General features: G+C 37.8%; 2 protein-coding genes and 1 long non-coding RNA gene across 3 annotated transcripts; 1 reads left to right on the forward strand and 2 right to left on the reverse strand.

Annotated features, from left to right (window-relative positions):
• Positions 1–3,186: 3,186 nt before the first annotated feature.
• Positions 3,187–3,676, forward strand: LOC130496602 (uncharacterized). The gene is made up of 3 exons (XR_008935759.1): positions 3,187–3,321; positions 3,410–3,493; positions 3,585–3,676. It is a non-coding gene; the product is annotated as an uncharacterized LOC130496602 (long non-coding RNA).
• A 7,568-nt stretch (positions 3,677–11,244) lies between these two features.
• Positions 11,245–13,577, reverse strand: LOC108837738 (uncharacterized). Its single transcript, XM_018610762.2, has 2 exons — positions 11,963–13,577; positions 11,245–11,874 (listed from the first exon to the last, which is right to left on the reverse strand). Exons 1-2 carry the CDS (start codon positions 12,557–12,559, stop codon positions 11,245–11,247), a joined length of 1,227 nt encoding a protein of 408 aa, XP_018466264.2. The 5' UTR covers positions 12,560–13,577.
• An 8,271-nt stretch (positions 13,578–21,848) lies between these two features.
• LOC108820250 (uncharacterized) lies at positions 21,849–25,171 on the reverse strand. The gene is made up of 7 exons (XM_056987229.1): positions 24,206–25,171; positions 23,992–24,123; positions 23,288–23,913; positions 22,921–23,208; positions 22,736–22,841; positions 22,316–22,465; positions 21,849–22,178 (listed from the first exon to the last, which is right to left on the reverse strand). Exons 1-7 carry the CDS (start codon positions 25,169–25,171, stop codon positions 21,849–21,851), a joined length of 2,598 nt encoding a protein of 865 aa, XP_056843209.1.
• Positions 25,172–25,543: the final 372 nt, after the last annotated feature.

Below are 25,543 nucleotides of genomic sequence, written 5' to 3' on the forward strand. Positions count from 1 at the left end.
CAGAGAAGCTCGGTTTTCTCGTAGAGTGTATCGTGTAAAACAAGAACGATCGACTTGAAAATCGATTCTCTAAACTGTACGATTTATTTCACTAGAAAGATAATCTTTTCGAGAAATCGTATAAAAGTTCAAGGGCCTGAAACGTGCCCGCGGACTCACTTACGATTTTAAGGATTCAGGCCCAACAAAGCTATGACGGTTTATTCTATTTCCCAAAAATAGGATAAATGTCAAGTTTCCGAAGATAAATGTAAAACTTCGAAGATAATTATGAAGATCGACGAAAAATGGAAAATTCCCGAAAAGAGATAAAACTTGGGCCCAAAGGCGAAAGAGTAAAAGGGCCGCCGACCTAGACATGTATATAAGGAGGGCTGGAGCAGAAGAAAAAGGGATCCGAAAATCAGAGATTTAGAGAACTCATGCAAGCTTAGAGAACTTATAACTTAGGTGGTTAGACTACCAAGGCAGGACCTAGAATGTCTGGCCACCTCTTGTTCTATTTTTATCTTGTCCGCAGACCTCTGTTCCTCTCGGAAGGATCTAACAATTATTTTACTTAGAGCTCCGCACATAGAAACCCTAGGCATTATTCTCGACATGCATGTTTCTATGACCAACGCTCATACTAGATGAGCTAGCACAGGCTGTTTGATCTCTCGTTCAATTCTTTCTAACTGAACTACGTCTGACTTGATACTCGAAAGGGGTACATAGGCAGCCTTTCATAGGTCCAGTCCCAAATCCTTAAACCTTTTGCGTATCTTTTTCGTTTTTTGTTATCGAGCTGCGACTAGATTAGGTTTAACGTTTTGAGGCGGCTAGAACTAGGAAAATCGCCGACAGTTCTCGCGGTCAAAGCTTTTACAATCTTTTGTAATCCTCGTAACGCTCTTACGCGAATTCGAAATAAAGATCTACTTTTTACTAAACTCGTTTTGTTATCTTTTTCTATTTTCCGCATTTATTTGTTTACTTGTCGTTGGCTGTCGCAGAGAATCTGGACCTCAAGAAAAGTGGAGTTTTCCATGCTTTTCTCCATATTTATTTATTAAAATCGACGGTGTAAATTTCGGTTCCCACATTGCTTGGAATAGGCGCCCGTACCAAAAGAGAAGAAGTGAAAGACTCATTAGCCGTACATGGTCGTGGAGTTATCATTATCTTATAAATTCTTGCTATTAGTCTAACGTTTAACAGAAATATTGAATCATATTAATATTATATTATGATATATTATTATAAAAGGTTTTATCAACGTTGATCTTGTAAACTCAGAAAATTAATTAATTCATGCCTGAATTATTGATCTGTATCAAATATTCAAAAGCAAACATATAATGTAACTATGAATCCTCCTATGTATTAAAAAAAGTACATTTATCACATGTCGCTCATACAGAGCTTCTCAGCCAAAATCTAGCGATTCTATTGGTTGATTTTTTAGAATTTCTTTTTTGATTTATTTTTGTGATCGAGATGCTAATAGGAAAATAACACTAATTGCTAATCTTATTAATTATAACTTGCGCAAGAATATTAATAAATATGTGTATTAATAAGTTTCTTTATTACAAATACGGTAAACCATTCACTCTTGATGTTGACCATTTATTACATTGCTTAATGGTATTTAACAATTTGTATCTAATTAGTAAACTTATTTTTATTAACTTACCTTAATAATATTGATTACTTCCGCAAGTTTCACATCATATCATATGCATATCATTTTTTGACAATACAAATTTAATATATTTCCTTAAATGATTTAATTATTTATTGTATGAATATTACCTTGGCGTCATTAATACTCTTCACGCTCACTTTATATATATAGAGGTGAATGTCGAGGTCTTAAAATACAAACATTCTTCCATTTTTAATGAGTTATTCTTGGGTTCACCCCTATGGTGAACTTCAAGGTTCACCAACCAATCATATTGTTTTATTTTAAATGCAGATTTTTCTTAAAAAGGAAATAAGATATTTAACATTTACTTTTAAAAATAAAAAAATAAAACAAACAAAAAAAATACCATTAGTTTGAAAAGAAAAAAATTAATATTATTAACACCGTCTACACTAAATCCTAAATCGTAAACTAAACCCTAAACCCTAAACACTAAACCCTAAACTCTTAGGTAATCCCTAAACCTTTGGGTAAACCCAAAATTCTTAGAAAAAACCTAAACTCTGGAATAAATCCTAAACTCATGTCCTAAACACTAAACACTAAATAATAAATTTTTGGATAATTTCTAAACACTTGGGTAAATCTAAAAATTTATGATTTACTGTTTATGGTTTAGTGCTTAGGATTTGGGGTTAAGAGTTATCTAAGTGTTTAGGGTTTATCCAAGGGTTTAGGTGTTATCTAAAAGTTTAGGGTTTAGTGTTTAGAGTTTAGAGTTTAGTTTGTGATTTAGGGTTTAGTGCAGATAGGGTTAATAATATTTTTTTTTTGAACTATTTTTTGTTTATTTTATTTTTATTTATTTTTAAAAGTAAATGCTAAATATCCTGTTGGTGAACCGGTAACTTCACTTTAGGGTGAACCCAAGTATTTCTGTTTTTTAATGACAGCACAAACATTTTGTTAGCACAAACATTCTTATTTTGTTCTTAAAATGGCAGCTTGAAAGTTATAAATACACGGAGACAAGGACAAGTAAGTTTTGTATACCACATTATCTCCACTCTCCTCATTACAAACTAACCACACTAGGTTTTAACAAGAAAAAATGTTTCATTTTGTATGCAGGTTTTTTTTGTTTATTGTTTTCTAGGTCTGTTTGTTTAGTTACATTTAAAATCGTGGTCGTAGGAATGGCATGATTAAGGCTTTAACCACTGGTAAAAAAAATATTTGGTTTCCATCAACACTTTACTTTCCACTTTGTTTTTTGTTTTTTTTTTGTTTTTTCTCCTATTGTTCATAATGTATTTTTTTTTTTTGGTTTTGGTTTCTGGCTGATGTTCATGACTTCCGCCGACTTTGTGATCCCGGTGAGTGTTCCGTTTATAGATTTTGATCTCCGGTAATGAAAGTCTCTGTTTTTTTTTTTAAGTATTGAATTGTCTTTATTGTGGTTTTTTTTTTTGAGGTTATGCCATTAGGGTTTTGATAAGTTCCTCTTCTTCTCTGTTTTTTAATTAATGATTTCTAAACACATTCAGGGTGAGCTTGCTAAGGCGTTTGGTGAACTGCTGAAGGATTTATGGTCGCCAGGAAGAAAAAAAGTTGAACCACGTTTTTTCAAGACAAAACTAGAAACATATGCTCCACAATTTAGTGGTAACATGGAACAGGATTCTCATGTTAGTCATTTCCTCTAATGTGCATAATTGAGCTAATTATTGTATATGGTCTGGCATGTATTTTGACAGTTAAACAATGTTGTTTCAGGAACTGCTTGTTTGCTTATTAGAAGCGCTGCACACTGAACTTAAAGACTCTGACAATGATTCTGTAATAGCTAATGCCTGCCAAGTAAGTAGCTCTTTCTGTTTCTTAATCTCTTTCTTCTATGAATGTTAATCTAATCTCATTGTTATGTTCCTGACCATATGATTACTTTCAGGGTCATTGCAAGTCAACTCTGGTTTGTCCAGTTTGTGGAGGAAAGTTGATCAGTTTTGACCCTTTCAAGTGCATGTGTTTACCTTTGCTCACGCGGTCAATAACAGTTACTGTGTTTTCTAGCGATGGAAGTCATCCTCCGGTGTCATACACTGTAAAAGTGCGTAAAGGTGGATCATGTAGAGATCTTATTACTGAATTACGTACTGCTTGTTGCTCTAACTGATGATGAGACCCTTTTACTTGCAAAGGTATGACTCTTTACACGTTCCTTTTTGCTCAGATCTCTCTCTAATCCGTGGCATTGCCCTCTCTCTCAGGTATATGAGCACACGATCTCTAGATATTTTGAGAATCCCCTGGAGTCGCTGAGTGTGATAAAAGATGAAAACCTTATTGTGGCGTATCGGATGAATCAGACGCAGAAAGAATCAGGAAAAAAGCAAAACTTGAAATCCTTCATGGAAGGTGATCACACTGGTTTTATTTGTTACTCAAGAAACTCTTCTTGATTCAGCTTTATAGGTCCATAACTCATGAACTTCACAGGGCTGTTATTGGCAGAAGAGACATGAAGCTTTTTGGAACTCCGTTTGTCACTTGTGTCAACACAGAGCCACTAAGTGGAAGGCGAGGCCTTGGCCGGAGTTTGGTTTGGTGCGAGGAGTGATGGAGAAAGTGAAAGAGGTTTCGAATGAGTAAGGGGTAGAGTCGTGTAACATCCCGAGTTGTGATATATGAAAAGGTAAATCACCAAAGTTGACTTATCTTTTCCGTCACACATCCGTTTAGAACTCCAGAGTTAAGCGTGCTTGAGCTGGAGTAGTGGAAGGATGTGTGACCTATCGGGAAGTGATTCGCGATACAGTGTGATTGAGGCCAAAACACGGAGAAAGGTCGGGTGGTGACTGCAGGTCAGTAAACAATGATTTCGAACCTTGGAAAATTAACGACCGACCGTCGGATGGGATGAGATCCACTGGCCGAGAGAGCGGACGTGGATGGCCCATTAGCCGTGGGCGGTCGGGGTGTTGCAAGTAGTATCAGAGCTAGTTAGCCGTCTCAGTTCTGACTTGAGAGGCGTCTTAAGATCTGTCGTGGGGCGCAACGAGGACGTTGCGTTTTTTGAGAAGGGATGAATTGTAATATCCCGAGTTGTGATATGTGAAAAGGCTTAAGAGAATTGATTTGGCTACCTATGTCACCAAAGTTGACTTATCTTTTCCGTCACATATTCGTTTAGAACTCCAGAGTTAAGCGTGCTTAAGCAGGAGTAGTGGAATGATAGGTGATCTATCGGGAAGTGATTCGCGATACCGTGTGAATGAGGCCAAAACACGGGGAAAGATCGGGTGGTGATTGCAGGGTCAGTAAACAATGATTTCGAACCTTGGAAAATTAACGACCGACCGTCAGATGGGATGGGGCCCACGGGCCGAGAGAGCGGGCGTGGGTGGTCCATTAGCCGTGGGCGGTCGGGGCGTTACATAAGACGTGTGGGAGTATACAATCGTAAGATTTAAGAATTCCACCAGACGTGTATAGAGTCTTATGTTGGAAATATACCTATTACCAGATTGGTATGTTTTCTAAAAGTTATTTTATTTATTGTTTAGATAAGTACGGAGGACTTTGATGAACGAGCAATCTTGAAGAAGACATTTTGTTTTTTACACAAAGAATCTCTGGTGTCAACGAGGTATTTATTAACCAAACCCACTTTGTTTGTTTCATTTCTTATAGAGCTTGATTTCTGTTGTCTAATACACCAAACTGTTTTTGTTTTCTTATAAAGCACTGTGCAACATCTACAAGGTGTCTTGAACCTGACTGATTTTCCGAGAAGTGAGAGTTTATCAAAGAATGGATCAAGCAGAGACATATTTAAATAGACTCAGGTTAGTTTGCAGATGAATTATGACACAATGACTTTTCTTTTCAAGTCATATATGATTAGATCACTCTTTATTTTCTTCAATATTTTTTACATGAATTAGACGGTTGTCTTCTATAAAAATCAAGGTCAATCAGATTTATTTATACATCATGGTTGATTTTTTTTGGGTTATGTCCAAGTGTGATCAGTTTCATGTTGTAGGTTTATTTTAAGAAAATCACTATCACAAAAAAAAAATCATACTCTGTAAAAATAGAGAGATAGAGACCGAGACTGAAAGAGAGACTGAGATATATATATATATATATAGGTGAAATAGAGAGAAATTAAAGATTATGATAGAGAAAGACAGAGGGAGGCTAAGAAAGAGACCCAAGGAGATATAAAATAGATGAAACAAGTGAAATAGAGAGAAACTAAATGTTGAGAGAGAGAGAGAGAGAGAGAGAGAGAGAGAGAGAGGAGAGAGAGAGAGAGAGAGAGAGAGAGAGAGAGAGAGAGAGAGAGAGAGAGAGAGAGAGAGAGAGAGAGAGAGAGAGAGAGAGAGAGAGAGAGAGAGAGAGAGAGAGAGAGAGAGAGAGAGAGAGAGAGAGATTTAGTGTTTAGGGTATACCCAAGAGTTTACAGTTTAGTGTTTGGGATTTACCCTAGGGTTTAGGGTATATCCCATAATTTAGGGTTTAGCGTTTGGATTTTTACCCAAGTGTTTAGGGTATAGTGTTTAGTGTTTATGATTTACTCTTTTGTGACGGTTTTAAAATTTTTAAAAAAATTTCATCTTTTGGCAGCTACTAATATTTTTTATTTATTTTAAAAACTTAACATAAATTATTATTATTTTATTATTATCTTAAGAAAAAACTGTACATTAATTGGCAAATTATGATTAGTTGGTAATTCACCTAATAAAAATTCATGATAAAATATTAAACTAGGAAACATTCTCATATAAATCAAAATTGTGGTAGTTAAAAGATAATCGATGAATTAAAAGAATGTTTACATTTTTATATTTTTCAAAAAAAGGTTTACGATGAGGGGGAGAGAGAGAGAGAGAGAGAGAGAGAGAGAGAGAGAGAGATAACTACGATCCACTTATGCACTTATAATAATAACGTACCATGTAGTATATGAATTAGACATAATGATACATACACTACAAGAAAAATGGGTTTTACTAGCGGACGAAAAACGCTATTTAACGATACGACAGCGGATTTAGGAACGCTGTATCATCGCCCGTCATAGTAGGTCAGGCACATTAGATAACAATTTTTCGAGGTGCTATCGTTTCCTTGGAATCCATAGCGCTTTATCTTTTGCAATAGATTAATATTTAATATCGCTTAATTAATGTTATTATTGTTATTAGTAACAGCGTTTTCGAGAAGTTATTTTTAAGACAACTATAGCAATTAATACTTCTGTTATATATATTATATTGAAATTATAGCAGCTAATTCTTGCTGCTATTATATAGTATATTTAAAATAATAATAAAATATATATATTTAATTTTAATATTTTATATATATACATTTTTTTATATGCAATCGATTATTTAGTTTTGAGACATTATATTATCAAACATAAACTGCTAATATTGAACATAAAAACCATTCTTGTCATATATTACATAAGTACAGCAAATAACAAAGATCGTTCAAGGTACTAGCATAACAAGTTCAAAAACAACAGACATGCCTTACATTAAAACAACCTTATCATTTGACCAAGCCACAATGCTTCCAACTGCATCACCAATGAATTCAATTTCACTGTTTGGCCTCCACACTCATGCCCCATTGACCTAAAGGGACGAAATGCACCTTCTCTGTTGGATCAGCTGAGAACACACGACCCAAAGCAACTCTCTGTCCAGAGTTATTACAGTCCAAGAGGGCGCACTTCTGTTTACCACCTTTGCTGCTACAACCACTGTCGTTACTACCACTCTAAACGAAATAAAGTAACAAACAGAATCAAGACAATATCATCATTGAATCCAAGAATCATATAAACAGAAGTTCATACACCAACAACTATCACAATACTTACTTAAGCAATAAATAAGATGTTTCATAAACATACCTGATTCGAAATCTTGTTTGATTCTTTTAGTGAATCTTGTTCAGGTAGTACTATCTTATCGATAAGCCAGGCAATAGTCCCATGTAGCGCATCACCCATCTTCGTCATTTCAGGAGTTGGTCTCCAAATAAAAGCATCAGATTTTACAACCACTTCCACTCTAAGAATTGCAGCATTCGGTCCTAGCGGTACTTGGTTGACTAGTTCCGCATGATCAGTTGACAACAATACACCCTTAGCAATCAATTCATCTTCTGATTTCCAGTAATCAAAGATTTGAACTTTTCCTAAAGAAGCATCAGTAGGCTGAAGCAAAAAAAAAAACACAGAATTTTCATTAGATATGTATTCGATGAGTATTACGGAAGAAAACTGACAACATATAATTACCTCTGATCCGATGATGTTACCATTGTTTGATAAGTCAATATCATCGTCCAGTATTAGCTTATCAGCTGGCCATGCAATTTTCACTCCAACCGCCTAAGCAAGTCTAGAACAAGTTGTTGTAGGTCTCCATATAGATGCAGTTTCTACTGATACAGACTTTACTACTACAGCAGCCGCGTTTGGACCCAATGGAATTCGACCAATCTTATAGTAGAGTTCACTAGAGTGATATTCTCCTTCAACAACAACCACATCATCATTGGAAACCCAATCAAGTAGCTGGCACCTTATTCCTCCCTTGCTAATATCGCTAACCTCAGAAGTAGAACGATAATCGGTTTTATTCTAACACAGAAACAGAAATAAACAAGATTTTTAAAACCTTATAGATCACTTAAAACTCTAATAATTACAACTCTAGTTCAAGGACTTACCTTTTGGCCGGCTAAGTCTTTTACCACATTTCTCAAATCTTCAATCTTGTTGATAAGTTCTACTTGAGTATCTTGAAGCTTCTGGACATGGGAGTCTCTAGCATGTAAGAATGCCAATTTGGTTGCAGTAACCCCTCGCCCCATCCCCCTAATTCTTCCTGGTTTATCCTTTCCTAGAACCTGAGTCACAGCATCTTCACCGATATTATCTGCGGAACTTGAACCCATTTCACTGTCAATTCTCTTAATCTTCTCCTGCATTAAAAAAATATCATAAAATTGTTAAGTGTTTTATACAAACAAACTTGGAAGTTAATAGAAATCTAAGAATTATCATGAACTTACTATTGTTTCTGCAAATTCTTGACTCACAGGTCTTCCATCAGAATGCGTATGCCCAGCGACCCAAACCTTTGTTCTAGTTACCTTTCTAGGATCACTACTGTTTTTCCTCTACGTTGTCATAAAAGTTCTTTGTAATCGCAACTTATTAAATTACAAACATACCATCTCATCTGCAAGTCGAATCATGCCTTTACGGCTAGTGGTGTGAGGAATTTGGCCCTTCCTAAGTTCCCTGTATTTATCACTTTGTTCCTACACATTCAGATTAGGAGTTAAGATAATTATCATAAATATAAGCAGACTCGTTACTAATAAATCCTTAATTTTAAATTACCTTAAAAGCTGTTGTACATCTTCCTTTAACCCAATTGTTCCACGCAGTTGCAGATTGTATGTTGCTAGGCTTAATTTTCTGAAGTTGAGCCTTTTTTTGTAGCTCTAACTTGCGAAGACAATCTGGATTTAGAGGCCCTCCACAAACAACCCATCTGCTTAAAAACAACATCTTTTTGCCATTCTTCTGTCAAGTTGAATATTCCCTGTTATACATATTGAAGTTATCAACTTACTACTTTTCAGACATTATCAAAGAGTTGTAATACGAACCTGAATTTCCTCCCACAAAGCATCTTTTGTTTTCTCATCAAGATGTCTCCAGTCATCTAGAAGTACTGGGACATGCTCTCTCACGAGAGGACCTAGGAAAGAAGATAGGGTAACTGATCCACGCCCGACATGCTCACCTAGAGCATTAAACTCCACCTCAACCTTGTCCTCTATATGTTTTGCTACTTTCGCATTTTCGTTGGACCCCTAGTCTTCTTGACTACGTTATCCGACTGCTCTGTTTGTGTCTGAGTCTGTGGCTCCGAAGGAGGAATGACTTGTTCTTCTTGAGATGGTGGTTGTGTGGTGTCATCGTCTTCCTCTTCATCTCCATCTCCATCTTCAGGTTCCATATCTTCATGTTCTGTTGCAGGGATATTATCTTCAGGTTCCACATCTTCAACTCCGGTTTCGTCGACTTTTTCAGATTCTGTTCCTTCCAAATCCGCATGCTCTGTTGCTTTCTCGACTTCTTCTGAATGATACTCTTCCTCTGTGGTCATCATCGGAGCATTTTCTTGGGTTTTTTCTGAGCTAAGGAAACTTCAGGGCTAACATCAAGACCTGCTTGGCATTTGCTGCGACGACATTTATCTGTAACAGCTTTGGAATTCATGGCAATAGATAACCTGAAAAAAAAAACTCATCATAAATCATGAATTAGAACACCCTCACAATCATTCCTAACACAAAAACTCTCGTCATCAGATGCTTGATCTCCCATATCTTCTTCAGTCTGGACTGTTACTGCACCAGAACAAAACTCCTCTTCTGTCTCTAACTCATGATACCCTCGCGGTGGTGCTCTCATCAAAACATACCAAGGGGAGCTATCTTCCTCTCTAGAGTTGAACGCTTGTTTAGCTTGCGATGGCATAATGTAAGGATCATTAACAAATGTAGACTGACTCATGTGGAGATTCACAAGTGTGAAACCGTCTTCCTCTTTTAGTCTCTTCCTTTATGAGCCCAACCGCACTTAAACAGAGCCACCTCAAACATATGGTAGTCGATCAATATGATCTCCTTAATCACTCCATAGTATGTAACTATATCAGCCATTTGCCTCGCATCTTTGGCACTAGCTCTGCACACTGAAAACGCATCATATGCTATTCCACTGTTCTGTGTCTTCCTCTGCATATCGTCTGTATGGAATCGATTTCCATTAACTACAAACCCCTTGTAGGTGTGAGCAATATTCCTTGGTCCAAAAGCAAGCCATCTCAGCTGCTGTGAATGTTCCTTCGAGTTAGTTGGTATCTAAAATGGAAAAAATATTACAAACAAAATCAGATCATATATATACAAAGTAATCAGGAAGGAAAGTATTGAAAGAAACAATAAGTAAATCATACATTTTCTTTGATCCACTGTGCAAACCTTTCAGTATGGTTCTTCCATAAGATGGTTTCGTTTTTTGCACATCTTTCGTCCGTCCTTTGTAGCTCTTCTAAATGCATCCTGTATATTCATTAAGTTAGTGTGAGAGAAAAAATAACATACTGAACAAGCTATTGGAATTTTCACTTACTGAACATAAGGCTCAATCACTGCAGTATTCATGAGGATATACCGGTGAGCTACATCTCTCTCTTTGTCAGTAAGTGTCACTTCTGTCGCTTTATTCAGCGTCCGGCCTTCAAGTAAATTCTGAGAAGTCTCAAGATCTTCGTTTCTATTAATTGCTTCTTCTACTGGAACTGATTTCTGCAGGAACTCCATGCAAAATGCAAGTCATTCACCTGCTAAATAACCTTCGGCCATACAAGCTTCGGGTCTTGCAAAATTCTTCACATAAGCTTTTAGAGTCTTCATATACCTTACAAAAAAATATAACTTATTGTTATAGTAGCAGATAATGTATATCAAGCTTATAAATATATATATATAGAAAACTACCTCTCGAAGGGATACATCCATCTGAAGTGTACAGGGCCACCCAAGCGTGCTTCTCTTGCTAGATGCAGTGGAAGATGAAACATTATATCAAACAGAGATGGAGGAAAGAATCTCTCTAGCTGACACATTGTCTCCACAATCTCTGCTTCTAACTTAAGTAGCTTCTCTGGCTCAATAATGCGTTGACAGAGTCTGTTGAAGTAATTGCATATCCGAGTCACTGCAATCTGTGGCCCTCTTGGTAGTAGAACTCTCAATGCTACCGGTAACATATTCTGCATTAGTACATGATGGTCATGTGACTTCATGCCGCCAATACCAGGAGGATCCAGTGAGACACAGTTGGAGATATTGGCACTATAACCATTAGGCCCTTTGAAGTTTGATAACCGTCTGCAGAATTTCTTTTTTTCTTCCTTATATAGCCAGTAAGCAGCAGGAGGCAAGTAAGTTTTCTTCCCCCTCACTTCTGTATGCAAGTTGCTTCTAATACCCATGTCTTCTAAATCTTTTCTTGCTTTCAGGCCATCCTTTGATTTTGCACTATGCATCAGAATAGACAGCAGTGCATCAGACACATTCTTCTCCACGTGCATAACATCTATGTTATGCCTTACTGGCATATCCTGCCATATATTTTATACATGTCTTAATCAGTATAGAAATATAAACATCGAGAATAAGTTAAATTATATATCTGAAAAGGAAACATACCTTCCAGTAAGGTAACTCAAAGAAAATTGACTTTTTCTTCAACCGCCACAGATCATCATCTTCTTCATACTCCTCAACTGAAGCAACATCATCCTCATCTCCCGTTGTCCTTTTTTGCTTACTCTTCTTACTTAACTTTTTCCCAAAGTCGTTTTTAAAATCCCTCAGAATGTCAGCAATTTCTACACCACTCCGAATCCTATTTGCAGTACCAATCTCCACCGTGTTGTCAAACCATCCTTTCCGTCTTCTATATGGATGATTAGGCATGAGCCGCTTCCTGTTCCCCATGTAAACGTGTTTGCGACTAAACTTTAGCCACATATGCGGTGTATCCTTGCCACAGACATTACAGGCTTGCTTCCCCTTAACATTACAGCCAGCTAATGTGCCTAACCCAGGATAGTCGGTGATACTCCACAACAACATAGCTCTAAGAGTGAAACTCTCCTTCTTAAACGAATCATACACTTCCATACCTTCAGCCCACAAACTCTTCAAGTCCTCTATCAGTGGTTGTAGATAGACGTCTATGTTGTTGCTAGGTGCGGTTGGACCAGGTATCAACATTGTCAACATGATGTTCTCTGATTTCATGCACTACGTTGGAGCCATGTTGTAGTTGGCTAAGAGGACATGCCATGTGGTATAATTGGTGTTCTGCATGGAGAATGGATTCATGCCATCAGTAGAAATACCTAGTCTTAGGTTTCTTGCTTCAGCAGCGAACTCTGGCCATTTGTTGTTTATCTGTCCCCAAGTCACTGAATCAACTGGATGTTGCATAGTTCCATCGTCAGATGCATTTGTCGAATGCCAACACAACTCCTCCGCCAGACGCTTTGATCTAAACATTCTTCTGAACCTATCTTTTATCGGAAAATACCTAAGCACTTTAACCGGAATCCCTTTCTTCTCTTCACCAGTATGCTTATCCTTCTCCCATCTTGAGTCACTGCATCTTGGACAGCTGACCGCATCCTCATACTGGTTCCTAAACAAGATACAGTCGTTCTTGCAGGCGTGGATGCCATCATAACCAAACCCAAACTGTTTCAGAAACTTCTTCATCTCATCTGTAGACTTAGGTAGCACATTTTCTCCAGGAAGCATATCATGAATTAACGCCAATAACTGATCAAAATAGCTTTCAGACATCCCACTTTTGACCTTTATCCTGTAGAGTCCCATGATCGCAGCAACCTTCATGTATTTTGAACACTGAGAGTACAACGGGGTTTCTGCATCCTCCAGTTTTTTTCTGAACTCAGCTTCTTCTGGTCTGTCAGTTCCCGCAGACGCTTCTGCACTCTCCTCCTGAGCTGAGTGATGGTCTTCAGTTGGCATGAAAGCTGTTCTTAACAACTCGTACGGCTCACTTGCAGAGGAGTTGATATCAGATGGCTTATCAGGCTTTCTATCTCCGTGTTTGGACCAGAATTTACAACTCTTGTACTTCGGATCCATCCCTCTAATCACCAGATGCTCGAAAACTTTCTCAGTAGACTGATGGCATACATTGCGGCAATCAACACACGGACATAACATTTCTGTTGGAACACCTAAACGGCTTGATGAAGAAGACACAAACTCACTTGCTCCTTTCTCATACTCAAGGCTATTCCTGGAGAGTTAGAACAAGTGATAAATAAACTGAGTAGCAGTGTGACATATACAAAACGAAAAATTAAAATGACTGTGAAGTGAAGTTAATACCTTGGTAACCATACCCAAGATTTATCCATGTTTCAGCTCCAACCAATTTTACATACAAGAGACGCAGTTTATCAACCCAGAAGAACAAAACAGTACGAGATATGTAAACCAGTTAATTGAGTGTAACTTATTTTACCTGATAGATCTCTTCAACTTTGGTTTGATTTAGCTACAAAAGAAGAAAACAATGTTAATAAACCCAGAAAATTACAACAGTCATACGAGATACCGAGAGAGCACAAAAACGAATCAGATTTAGAAGTACCTTAATCGAAATATTTGGAACGAAATCTCCCTGCAACATTGAGCACAGAAATGACTCAATTAAACATGCAATAACCCTAAATAACTAATAGGCAAGAGATAAACGGTTTACAATCGGAAGAGGAGACAAAATGAAAAAACCCGAGTTCACCTTCGACTGATTCGAAATGAATTTCAATCTTGTTTTTCCCAATTCTGGATTAGATAAGTATATCGATCGAACGGAGACTGAAATTTGATGAGATTCCGAATCAGAAAGGAGAGGTTTTGGTTTGGGTTTATCAATCGAACGGAGGAAATGGAGGAAACAGATACGAGAGATGGAAGAACCCTAATGTTTTGGGAGTTTCTATTTTTTTTAATTTGGCAGCACAATTGATTTTAGGAGGCAAAATAATTTTAAGTGTCCCGGGCATTACCGCGTAACTTTAACATAACACTATTAATGTTTCATTGCTATATTACATAAGCGCCTCCTTTAAAACCGTACTCTTATTTTATATTTTTTTATCAGCATTCTAACATAGCGTCTCATTAAAGGGAAACACTATCTTTAAAACACGGGTATCACAAACATAGCATAACCGGAAAAAACGCTATTCTGGTATGCTATTAAAACCCATTTTTCTTGTAGTGATAGAGATTGAGAAAGAATTACAATCTACTTATATATTTATACTAATAGCTAGACGAGCAATATATGAATCATATGAATGCCCACACGCACGATATGATCGTAATTACCTTTTTATCTTTTTCAAAAAATTAAAAAGTTTATGATGAGAGAGAGAGAGAGAGAGAGAGAGAGAGAGAGAGAGAGAGAGAGGGAGAGAGAGAGAGAGAAAGAGAGAGAGAGAGAGAGAGAGAGAGAGAGAGAGAGAGAGAGAGACTTATATATGGAGAAACCTAAATGAGTAAGATACAAAGATACAACGAGAGTGAAATATAATTATGATCCACTTATGCACTAATAATAATAGTTATACATGCAATATATAAATCACATCGATGCCCGCACATGCAAGATTTATTTATTTCATATTTCAAAGTATATGATAATAATTTAAACATCAAAGTAGATTGAATTAAATAATGTCTAAAAAGCTTATAGTTTTGAACCACAAAGACTGAATGAAGAACAAATTAATAATACATAAAACATAAGAATCGTATTTGAATAATACATATTTATATGAATAATACATAAAACATATGAAGAAAAAATTTAGTTTTAATAATACATAAAACATTTGATTAGATATTAATAATATTTATACATAAAACATAAGAATCGTATAAATGCCCGCACATGAGATTGCTCGCTGGTCTTACTGATGATGCAGCAAAAGAGCTTCGATCCTTCTCAAAATGGGTTTTGGATATTGGAGATGGAAAAATAAATTTGCCTAACGACGGTCATGTTGAGATTGACATCCCTTCTGATTTGCTGATAAAAAATAGTGGAGAAGATTCTATTGAGACTATGGCAAAAGAGGTTTATGGACAAGCTTTTCAAACCTCAACAGATAAGGATTTGTTTAGACATCGAGCCATTCTCACTCCCACAAATGATGAAGTGGATAAAATAAATGATTACATGCTTTCGCAGTTGCCAGGTAACATGTTTTTGTGTTTACTCTTATGTTCCAGTAACTTTTTACATGTCACTAAAGTAAAAGATTTACATATGCTTTCAGGTGAAGAGAAGGTTTACCTTAGCTCTGACAGTATTATCCCATCTGATTTTGACGTAGAAAAAAATATAGTATATCCTGTAGAGTTTTTGAACAGTGTTAAAGTGGCTGGACTGCCTAGACATTATTTAAAGCTGAAGGTTGGTGCTCCTATTATGTGTCTCCGTAACCTGGATCTTGCAGATGGCTTATGCAATGGTACTAGGCTAATTGTTACTCAGTTACTGTTCCATGTGATAGAAGGTAGAATTATAACCGGAAACAATATTGCTGGAGACAAGGTCTGGATTCCTATAGTGTTTGTCACACCACCTGACACAAAGTTTCCTTTCAGAATGCGTCGAAGACAGTTTCCAGTTACATTAGCTTTCGCGATGACCATCAACAAAAGTCAAGGTCAAAAACTAGAAAGTGTTGGTTTGTTTCTGCCTAGGCCAGTGTTCTCTCATAGTCAGATCTACGTTGCACTTTCAAGAGTTAAGTCGAGATCTGAATTAAAAATCCTAATAACTGGTAAAGAAAGGAAGCCGGAGACAAAAACATTGAATGGTGTCTATAAACAAGTTTTTCAGAATATTCCGTAGGCAGGGTACTTAATTGTTATCTACTTTTTTCATGTGCCTCATGCTTTATCCCAAAGACGGTGATCTTATGATATAAAATCCGTTACTTCTAAAACTTTGTACTATTTAGTCCATAATTTGAATCTGTACAATAGAGAGAAATTAAAGATTATGATAGAGAGAGACAGAGGGAGGCTGAGAGAGAGAAGCAAAGAGATATAAAATAGATGAAACAAGTGAAATAGAGAGAAACTAAATGTTGAGAGAGAGAGAGAGAGAGAGAGAGAGAGAGAGAGAGAGAGAGAGAGAGAGAGAGAGAGAGAGAGAGAGAGAGAGAGAGAGAGAGAGAGAGAGAGAGAGAGAGAGAGATTTAGTGTTTAGGGTATACCCAAGGGTTTACAGTTTAGTGTTTTAGGATTACCCAAGGGTTTAGGGTATATCCAAGAATTTAGAGTTTCGTGTTTGGATTTTACCAAGAATTTAGGGTATAGTGTTTAGTGTTTAGTGTTTATGATTTATTCTTTTGTGACGGTTTTAAAATTGTTAAAAAAATCATCTTTGGCAGCTATTAATATTTTTTCAATTATTTTAAAACTAAACACAAATTATTATTATTTATTTATTATCTTTAAAAAATGTACATTAGTTGGCAAACTATGATTAGTTGGTAATTTACCCAAGAAAAATTCATGATAAATATTAAACTAAGAAACATTACCATATAAATCAAAATTGTGGTAGTGAAAAGATAATCGATGAATTAAAAAAATGTTTACATTTTTATATTTTCAAAAAAAAAAAGTTTACGATGAGGGAGAGAGGAGAAGAGAGAGAGAGAGAGAAGAGAGAGAGGAGAGAGAAGAGAGAGAGAGAGAGAGAGAGAGAGAGAGAGAGAGGAGAGAAGAGAGAGAGAGAGAGAGAAGAGAGGAGAGAGATAGAGAGAAGAGAGAGAGAGAGAGAGAGAGAGAGAGAGAGAGAGAGAGAGAGAGAGAGATACAAAGAGAGTGAAAGATAATTACGATCCACTTATGCACTTATTTTGGGACGTTGCAATTATACATACATGATATACCATGGATTTCACCCATTTTCTACCATGGTATAATGATATTTTTATTATATAACTAATATGTTTTCTACCCTGTTAGGTATGTTTTCAGGTTCAGGAGTGTTTCGTGATAAAGTGATGCTTTTGGAGCATTTTGGAGCACAAGAGATAATACACCCGAGTTGACCATTCAGACCAAGTAGGAAGTCAACATTCAGAGAAGAATCGATCGATACTCATCCATAGTTGTCGATCGATGCAGCTGTGAAGATCCGCGTACTTGAAGATTATAATCGATCGATACACATCAAGTGTTGTCGATCGATAGCGAGGACGAAATGGTTTAGCCGACTACTTAACCAAGACTTCACCAAATTAGGAGATTGCCCCTGACGAGTTTTTAACCTACTGGAAATGCTTAAATATCCTGCCTTAGTGTTTTTGAAGGCAAGCAGAAAAGAAAGCAAGCAAGCGAAAGCAAGCAAGCAGAGAGTGTGAGAGAAAGCTAGAGTTTTATTTGTTTTGAGAGATTGGAGAGATATCATTGAAAGATTTGTGTTTGAACTCCATTTGTTTTCTATTCTCTATCTAATGCAATTTGTTATGAATTGCTTAGTGATATACCATGGATTTTACTCGTTTCTAACCATGGTATACTAGTATTTTATTATATATTTAATATGTTTTCTAGCCTGTTAGGTATGTTTTCAGGTTCAGGAGCATTTCGTGAGAAAGTGATGTTTTGGAGCATTTTGGAGTACAAGAGATGATATACCCGAGTTGACCATTCAAGACCAAGTCGGAAGTCAACATTGCGATTATAATCGATCGATACTCATTCAGAGTTGTCGATCGATGTAGCTGAGAAGATCCGCGTACTAGAAGATTATAATCGATCGATACACATCAGTGTTGTCGATCGATATCGAGGACGAAATGGTTTAGCCGACTACTTCACCAAGACTTCACCAAATTACGAGATTGCCCCTGACGAGTTTTTAACCTAATGGAAATGCTTAAATATTCCTGCTAAGTGTTTTTTGACGGCAACTTCGAAAGAAGCAAGCTTTTGACAACTCAAGAGAAAAGCAGAGAGTGAGAGAGAGAGACTTGAGTTTTATATTGTTTTGAGAGATTGGAGAGATTTCTCATCTCCTTTTGTAATTCTACTTATTTCTATCTATGCAATTCTTTCATCTATCCATTGTCATGAATTGCTTAGCTATGTCTGAGTAGTCTACTTGTTAGATCTAGGGTTTAAATAGGTTTGTGGGATTAGCCCCAAACTATAATTGCTAAGTTGTGGTACTCATCAAATGGATTGCACCCTATGCTTGTTCTAGATTAGCTAACTAGAATATAGATCACTAGGATCTTTGATTATCTTGAATTATCCATTTGAGCTAGCTTGTCTCCCGTTGAGAAGAGCGACATCCCTCCTTGAGACCTAGTGTTCATTATCGGCTCGCGCCTAGGCATATCTAGAAGCCGTCGATCAATATCCCGACAGGTGATTCGATCGCCGAGCGAAAGGTGTATCGATCGATATCTCAAAAGGATATCGATCGACTCTTTTTCTGTGTCAACATACGACAGTTGAGGCCAGAGATCTAGATTATTTAACCAGTGATACATCACTTGAGTTAAGCGGCTGAGATCTATAGTATCATGCAAGCAACTTGTTAAAGCATTTATAGTAATTATAATCTCCATTCCTGAATAAAAGCCCTATGTCTAGCACTCTTTATCACATTTAAACAACCCATCATATTATTAGTTAGAGCAACTATGTTGCTCATTTTAGGAATTGTTACTTTTATTTCCATCATATAAACCAACTTCACCTAGGATTGATTAGTAGATTTTATTTAATTGGTTCCCTAGCTCCTCGTGATTCGATCCCTAAGTACTACAGCTGTACCTCTTATTTGAGAGAGTAAGCTCTACTGGGTAATTTGAGCACTATCAAATTTGGCGCCGTTGCCGGGGAGCTTTGATCGCCATTAGATTTAATCTTATTAATCTTCAGTTTTTCTTTTTACCCCCTTTCTGATTAAAATTTTTCTGTCTTTTCAGGTACATGCCCAGCAGTACCAGAAGCAACAGGGGAAACCAACTATTATTCTCAGAGGATCCTGCACACTTGGAACGCTCAATCCGCAAAGACCTACGCTCCGCATTGATCGACAGAACCGCAGTACCGTCGACTGATACTCACGTTCAACCGTCGACCGACACTCAGACATCACCGTCGACCGATACCGTTCGCCAATCCACATCGTTCGATACTACTCACCGTACATCGATCAACACTATTCCGCGGAGAATGTTCGCGATTGTTATCCTCACGCAGGGCGAGAATGGAAACCTGTATGACCAAGATGGTCATATGCGTAATGCAACATGTCAAAAGCTAGATGCACTGGGAAACATAATCCCTGAGCCTGAAGCTGAGGCTACAGGAGAAGCTCAAACACGATCGTTGGCAGACTACAATCGTCCAGACGAGTACTACACCAACGGACTAGCTATTCGACTTCCAGAGATTCAGAAGCCGAACTTCGAGCTCACGCTTCAGTACTACTCTCTCGTGTCTCAGATACCTTATTTTGGGCTATCACACAAGCATCCTATGGACCATCTGGAGAGGTTCGAGGATCTTATCGCTGTTATTCGTATGGATGGAGTCCCTGAGGATTACCTACTCTGCAAGCTCTTCAAATACTCACTGATTGGAGAAGCTTCGCACTGGCTCAAGCAGCTACCTACAGGATCACTAACATCCTGGGCCGACATCAAAAACGCCTTCCTGCGTAACTTCTTTGATGAGGCACGCGCTGAAGACTTAAGGAGCAAAATCGCCACTTTCGCGCAAAAGCCTAGTGAGACTTTTAAAGACGCGTGGATCAGATTTAAGTTCTTCCAGCGAGACTGTCCACACCATGGATTCAATGAAGTGTAGCTGCTAAGCACTTTCTACAGAGGTATCGCCTTGAGGTATCAGATGGCTCTTGATACTGCTAGCGAGGGGAACTTCAACACTAGGAATCCAATAGAGGCTGTGAGACTTATTGAGAACCTAGCCAACAGCAGCAGCACCAAGAACACTGACTCTGACAAGAAGAAATCGGTTGCAGCCATCGGAGAAGACCAGATGACTGAAGTCAGAGCCAAGATAGATGCTTTACATGCATTTCTCGGGCAGCCAGTGTGCTCAGCTGAAGAAGGAGAGGCTAGAGAAGATGATACAGAGGAAGATGTGAACTACATTGGAGGTACTGGTTTTCAAAGATATGGAAACCAGAGTGGAAACATAAACTTTTTTGGCAGTGGTCAGAAGAGTAACTACAACCAGAGTTCAATGTATCAGAAACCCTTCACCAACACAAGGAACTACGGCAACTCAGCTTACCAAAACCCACCACCACCCACCCATGAGAGTAAGTTTGATGCCATGATTGATAGAGTTCTAGAAGGTCAGCAGAAGCTTACAGTAGACTTCAATGGGAAAATTGACTCTGTCTTCAACAATCTGACCACAAAGATAGACACCATTTGCACTCAAGTTAAGAAACTTGAGACACAGATTGTCCAGACTGAAGACTCTATCAGGAGGATTGGAACTTCTAAGGAAGTAGGGGAAGGAAATAGGAAACACCACGTGAATGCCATTATAGATGATGATTTCTGGCAAGTAGTGAAACAAGAGAAGCTACAAGAAGGAGACTTTGAAGTGGAAAGTTCACTAAGTTTCGGTGGATCACAATGGTGTCGATCGACACCAACTAGTCCACATCGATCGACATCAACAATGCCATTTCCGGATACGACTGCAGATTGCAACGCGGTTAGGATATTGACACATGCTGAATTCACGGCTTCTCATCCATACCCACCCACCCACACCTACGAAGATATCGACCGACGAGACGAGCCACTCATCGATCGACACAAAGACAAGAAACGTATCGATCGACCCTTTTCTCCACCTATCGATCGACACGCACCTCTCACATACCAAGTGCAACTACCATCGATAGACAGCAACCGAATCAATGCACTCAGACCCACACCGAAACCACAAGCTAACCCTACAGAGATTACTGGTAACCCTTCAGACACTACACCTACATCAGAGGAACTGACACTACAGGAAATGTGGGTAGTAATAGCGCCCGAAAGCGCTATGATTCATATTTAATAGCGCTTCCTTGGACGCTCTGACATCGCCCGTTATAAAAGGTCCGACCCTTTTAATAGCGGTTTTCCTTTGTGCTATTATTAAGTTTATAACAATAGCGCTTTTTTAATGCAATTGTTAATATTTATAATAACGTTTGACAAATGTTATTATAACCTAATAATTTGATTTTTCCAAATAGCAAAAGATAGCAAATGTTTCGTGTTATTAATTAGTTTTTTAATTATCCGGAAATTAATTAATAATAATTAGTGAATTGATTTGTTTTAATAATGAATTCGAAATATGAAATAAAAAAAATTTAAATTATTGAAAAACCAAAAAATAGTATAATTATTTAAATTCCATAACACAACATTATCACAATTATACAAACCATCACACAAGTGCATACAACCTATTAATCTACCACTAATAAACCTTCACAATCATCCCTAACATAAACACTATCATCATCTGAAGCTTCATCACCCATATCATCAACTTCTTGGATAGGTAAAGGAGCACCACCTAAATCCTCTTCTGTTTCCAACTCATGATAACCTCTAGGTGGTGCTCTCATAACAACATACCAATTTGAAGCATCATCCTCCCTAGAGTAGAAAACCTGTTTTGCTTGAGAAGGTAGAATGAATGGATCTTTCAAATAGGCTGCTTGGTTCATATGAAGGTAACAAGAGTGAAGCCATCTTCTTCCTTCACACCATTCACTGTTTTTGCCTAGTTGCATCTAAAGAGTGGCACTTTGAACATGTGATAGTCGATGACCAAAATCTCCTTTATCACTCCATAGTATGTAATCATATCCGCGACCTGTCTCATATTTCGAGCACTTGATCTACACATGCTAAAGGCTTCATAAGTTACTCCACTGTTTTGTGTCTTCAGCTTGACCGCATCAGTATGAAACCGTTGGCCATTGATGATGAATCCTTTATGTGCTAAAGCAACATTTCTTGGCCCAAATGCCAACCACCTTATCTCCTTAGAATGACTATCTGTTGAGTCTGAATGAATCTGCGACAGGAAATCAGAGCATGATCATCAAGCCGAGGTACTTGAATTATAATCAAAACATGATATATATACCAGAAAACCAATCATCAATCTACAAGCTAACCAGTCATCAAAATACTAAAAATCCAGACAGTTCATCAAGCTATAAGCTACTCAAACATCAATTCACTAAAATCTGGACATGTTCTTCAAGATACAAGCTAACCAGGCATCATGATACAAGCTAACCAGTCATCAAAATAATCAAGAAAAGAATATGGAGTTTGAAACCTTATTTTTAAGCCATTCTGCAAAGTGGTCAGTATGGTATTTCCATAACAAAGTTTCATTTCTAGCCAATCGAGCATCCTTTGCTTGCAACTCTTCCAAATGCATCCTGATTTTAAATTAAACAACAGTATATGAAAATGAACTTATGAGTAAAACTAGTAGAAGAAACATAGAGAATTACTTACTCAAGAAATGGATCCAAAGATGCCATGTTCATTAGCACATAGCGATGTGCAATGTCTCTATCTTTATCTGAAAGGGTAACCTCTATACCCTTCTGCAGAGGTCGGCCTTCAACCACCATTGTGTCAGTCTCGACATCTTCATTACGATTAACTGCTTCTTGAACTGGTACTGAATCTTTAAGGAACTCTAAACAGAATGCAACGCATTCTCCAGCCAAATACGCCTCAGCCATACATGCTTCTGGCCTTGCATAATTCTTCACAAAAGCCTTTAGTGTTTTCATGTACCTATAACTCAGGAAATATGAATATAAGTCAAACATCATTGCGGAAAGTGCATATATTGAAGCAAATGAGTTAATCAAACCTTTCAAAGGGATACATCCAGCGGAAGTGAACTGGTCCTCCCAAGCGTGCCTCTTTTGATAGATGTATTGGTAGGTGAAACATGATATCAAAAAGGGCTGGAGGGAAGAAGCGCTCCAGCTGACACATTGTTTCCACAAACTCTGTTTCCATGGATATAAGTTTCTCTGGGTCAATGATGCGCTGACACAACCTATTGAAGTAACTGCATAATCTATTTATGGCTATCCTAGGACCCCTATGTAACAACCCTCTTAATGCAGCTGGTAACAAGTTCTGTACTAGGACATGATGATCATGCGACTTTAAACTACCAATATTTGGAGGGTTAACTGAAACACAATTCGCAATATTACCACAATAACCATCAGGACCTCTAAACTTAGCTAACCTTTGGCAAAAAATGGTCTTCTCTTTCTTCGATAACCAGTAGGCAGCAGGAGGTAAGTATGTTTTCTTTCCCCTCACCTCTGTGTGCAAGTGCTTTCTGATTCCAATATCTTCTAAGTCTTTTCTTGCTTTCAACCCATCTTTTGACTTCGCACTTTGCATCAACAGAGACAATATAGCATCAGACACATTCTTTTCTACGTGCATAACATCAATATTGTGACGAACAGGTAACTCCTAACACATTAAACAAGAAACTGTTAGGCATATTCATATACAACAATCACATAATATAGGTCAGTTACTATACTTTACCTTCCAGTAAGGTAGATCAAAGAATATTGATCTCTTCTTCCACCGCCATAGTTCATTTGATTCATCACACTCTTCTTCCACTACCCTCTCATCATCTTCCAACTCTAGTCTTTTCCTTTTTTTTTTCCTTCTCTAGAGGTCTACCAAAATCATTCGTAAAAGCTTGTAGTGTCTCATATATCTCAGCGCCTGTTTGTATCCTATTCGCATTCACTTCCTCCACAGTGTTGTCAAACCAAGCTTTTTTATATCTGTAACGATGGCCAGGCGGTAGTCTCCTTCTGTTACCCATGTAGACAAACTTGCGGCTAAACTTAAGCCACCTTGCAGGTGTATCCTTTCCGCATACATTGCAGGCTTGTTTCCCCTTTACTTTACATCCAGACAGTGTTCCTAAGGCTGGATAGTCACTGATACTCCAAAGTAGCAAGGCTCTGAGATTAAAATTCTCCTTCGCAAATGAGTCATACACTTCAATACCCTCAGCCCACAAATCTTTTAGATCGTCTATCAGTGGTGCTAGGTAAACATCTATGTTATTACCAGGAGCAGTAGGACCAGGGATCAACAAAGTCAACATTATATTCTCAGCCTTCATACACATGGTTGGAGGCGTGTTACAGTTCACTAACAACACTGGCCATGTGCTGTGATTGGTGCTTTGCATGGAGAAAGGGTTCATCCCATCTGTGGAAATCCCAAGTCGAAGATTCCGTGGATCAGCAGCAAAGTCTGGCCATTTAGCATTCACTTGTGCCCAAGAGATAGAATCAACGGGGTGCCGTATTGTACCATCTTCAGTGGCATTGGTATAGTGCCAACGCAGATCTTCAGCCATCCTCTTTGATCTAAACATCCTCCTAAACCTGTCCTTGATTGGAAAATATCTTAGGACCTTTGCCGGAATCCCCACCTTTATCTCATTACTGTGCTTATCCATTTCCCATCTTGAAACTTTGCATCTTGGACAGCTTTGTAGGTTCTCGTACTCCTTTCTATACAGTATGCAATCATTCTTGCAAGCATGGATATTGTCGTAGCCGAACCCAAAGATCTTCAGAAATTTCTTGATCAAAGTAGTTCTCCGACACACCACTTTTAACCTTGAATCTGTAAAGTCCCATGATAGCTGAAACCTTTGTGTGCTTGAGACAACCCGAGTATAATGGCGTTTGAGCATCTCTTAGCTTTTTTTGTAAACTCAAGTTCCTCTGGTGCTTCATCATCTTCGTTGTCAGTTGTCGGGTTTGGACCACCTTCGTCCATGAAGAATGCTGTCTTAAACAAATCAAATGCCTATGTTTCACATTGAAGTACACTGTCTTCTGCAGAATCTCTTTTTTCACCATGAATACTCCAACGAGAACTCTTATACTTCTTATCCATACCCCTAATCACCAAATGCTCCACAATTTTATCCAGTGACTGATGGCTCAGATTGCGGCAGTCTCTACAAGGGCATAGCATTTCAAGAAGACTTCCCAATCTTCTTGCTGACGAATTCACGAAATTAGTTGCTCCTTCTGAATACTCGTGGCTATTCCTACAAGAA

Source organism: Raphanus sativus, chromosome 6 (assembly GCF_000801105.2).
Source record: "Raphanus sativus cultivar WK10039 chromosome 6, ASM80110v3, whole genome shotgun sequence".
Taxonomy (NCBI): Eukaryota; Viridiplantae; Streptophyta; class Magnoliopsida; order Brassicales; family Brassicaceae; genus Raphanus; species Raphanus sativus.

Coding starts and splice junctions, on each gene's coding strand:
- LOC108837738 (XM_018610762.2), bottom strand. CDS start 12,559: ATGAAATCAGAGAACATCATGTTGACAATGTTGATACCTGGTCCAACC. Junction 11,875..11,962: donor TTGAGTTACCTTACTGGAAG/GTATGTTTCCTT, acceptor AATATATGGCAG/GATATGCCAGTAAGGCATAA.
- LOC108820250 (XM_056987229.1), bottom strand. CDS start 25,171: ATGCTCAAACGCCATTATACTCGGGTTGTCTCAAGCACACAAAGGTTT. Junction 24,124..24,205: donor TTGACAACACTGTGGAGGAA/GTGAATGCGAAT, acceptor GTAGACCTCTAG/AGAAGGAAAAAAAAAAGGAA. Junction 22,466..22,735: donor CAGAATGGCTTAAAAATAAG/GTTTCAAACTCC, acceptor TTCCTGTCGCAG/ATTCATTCAGACTCAACAGA.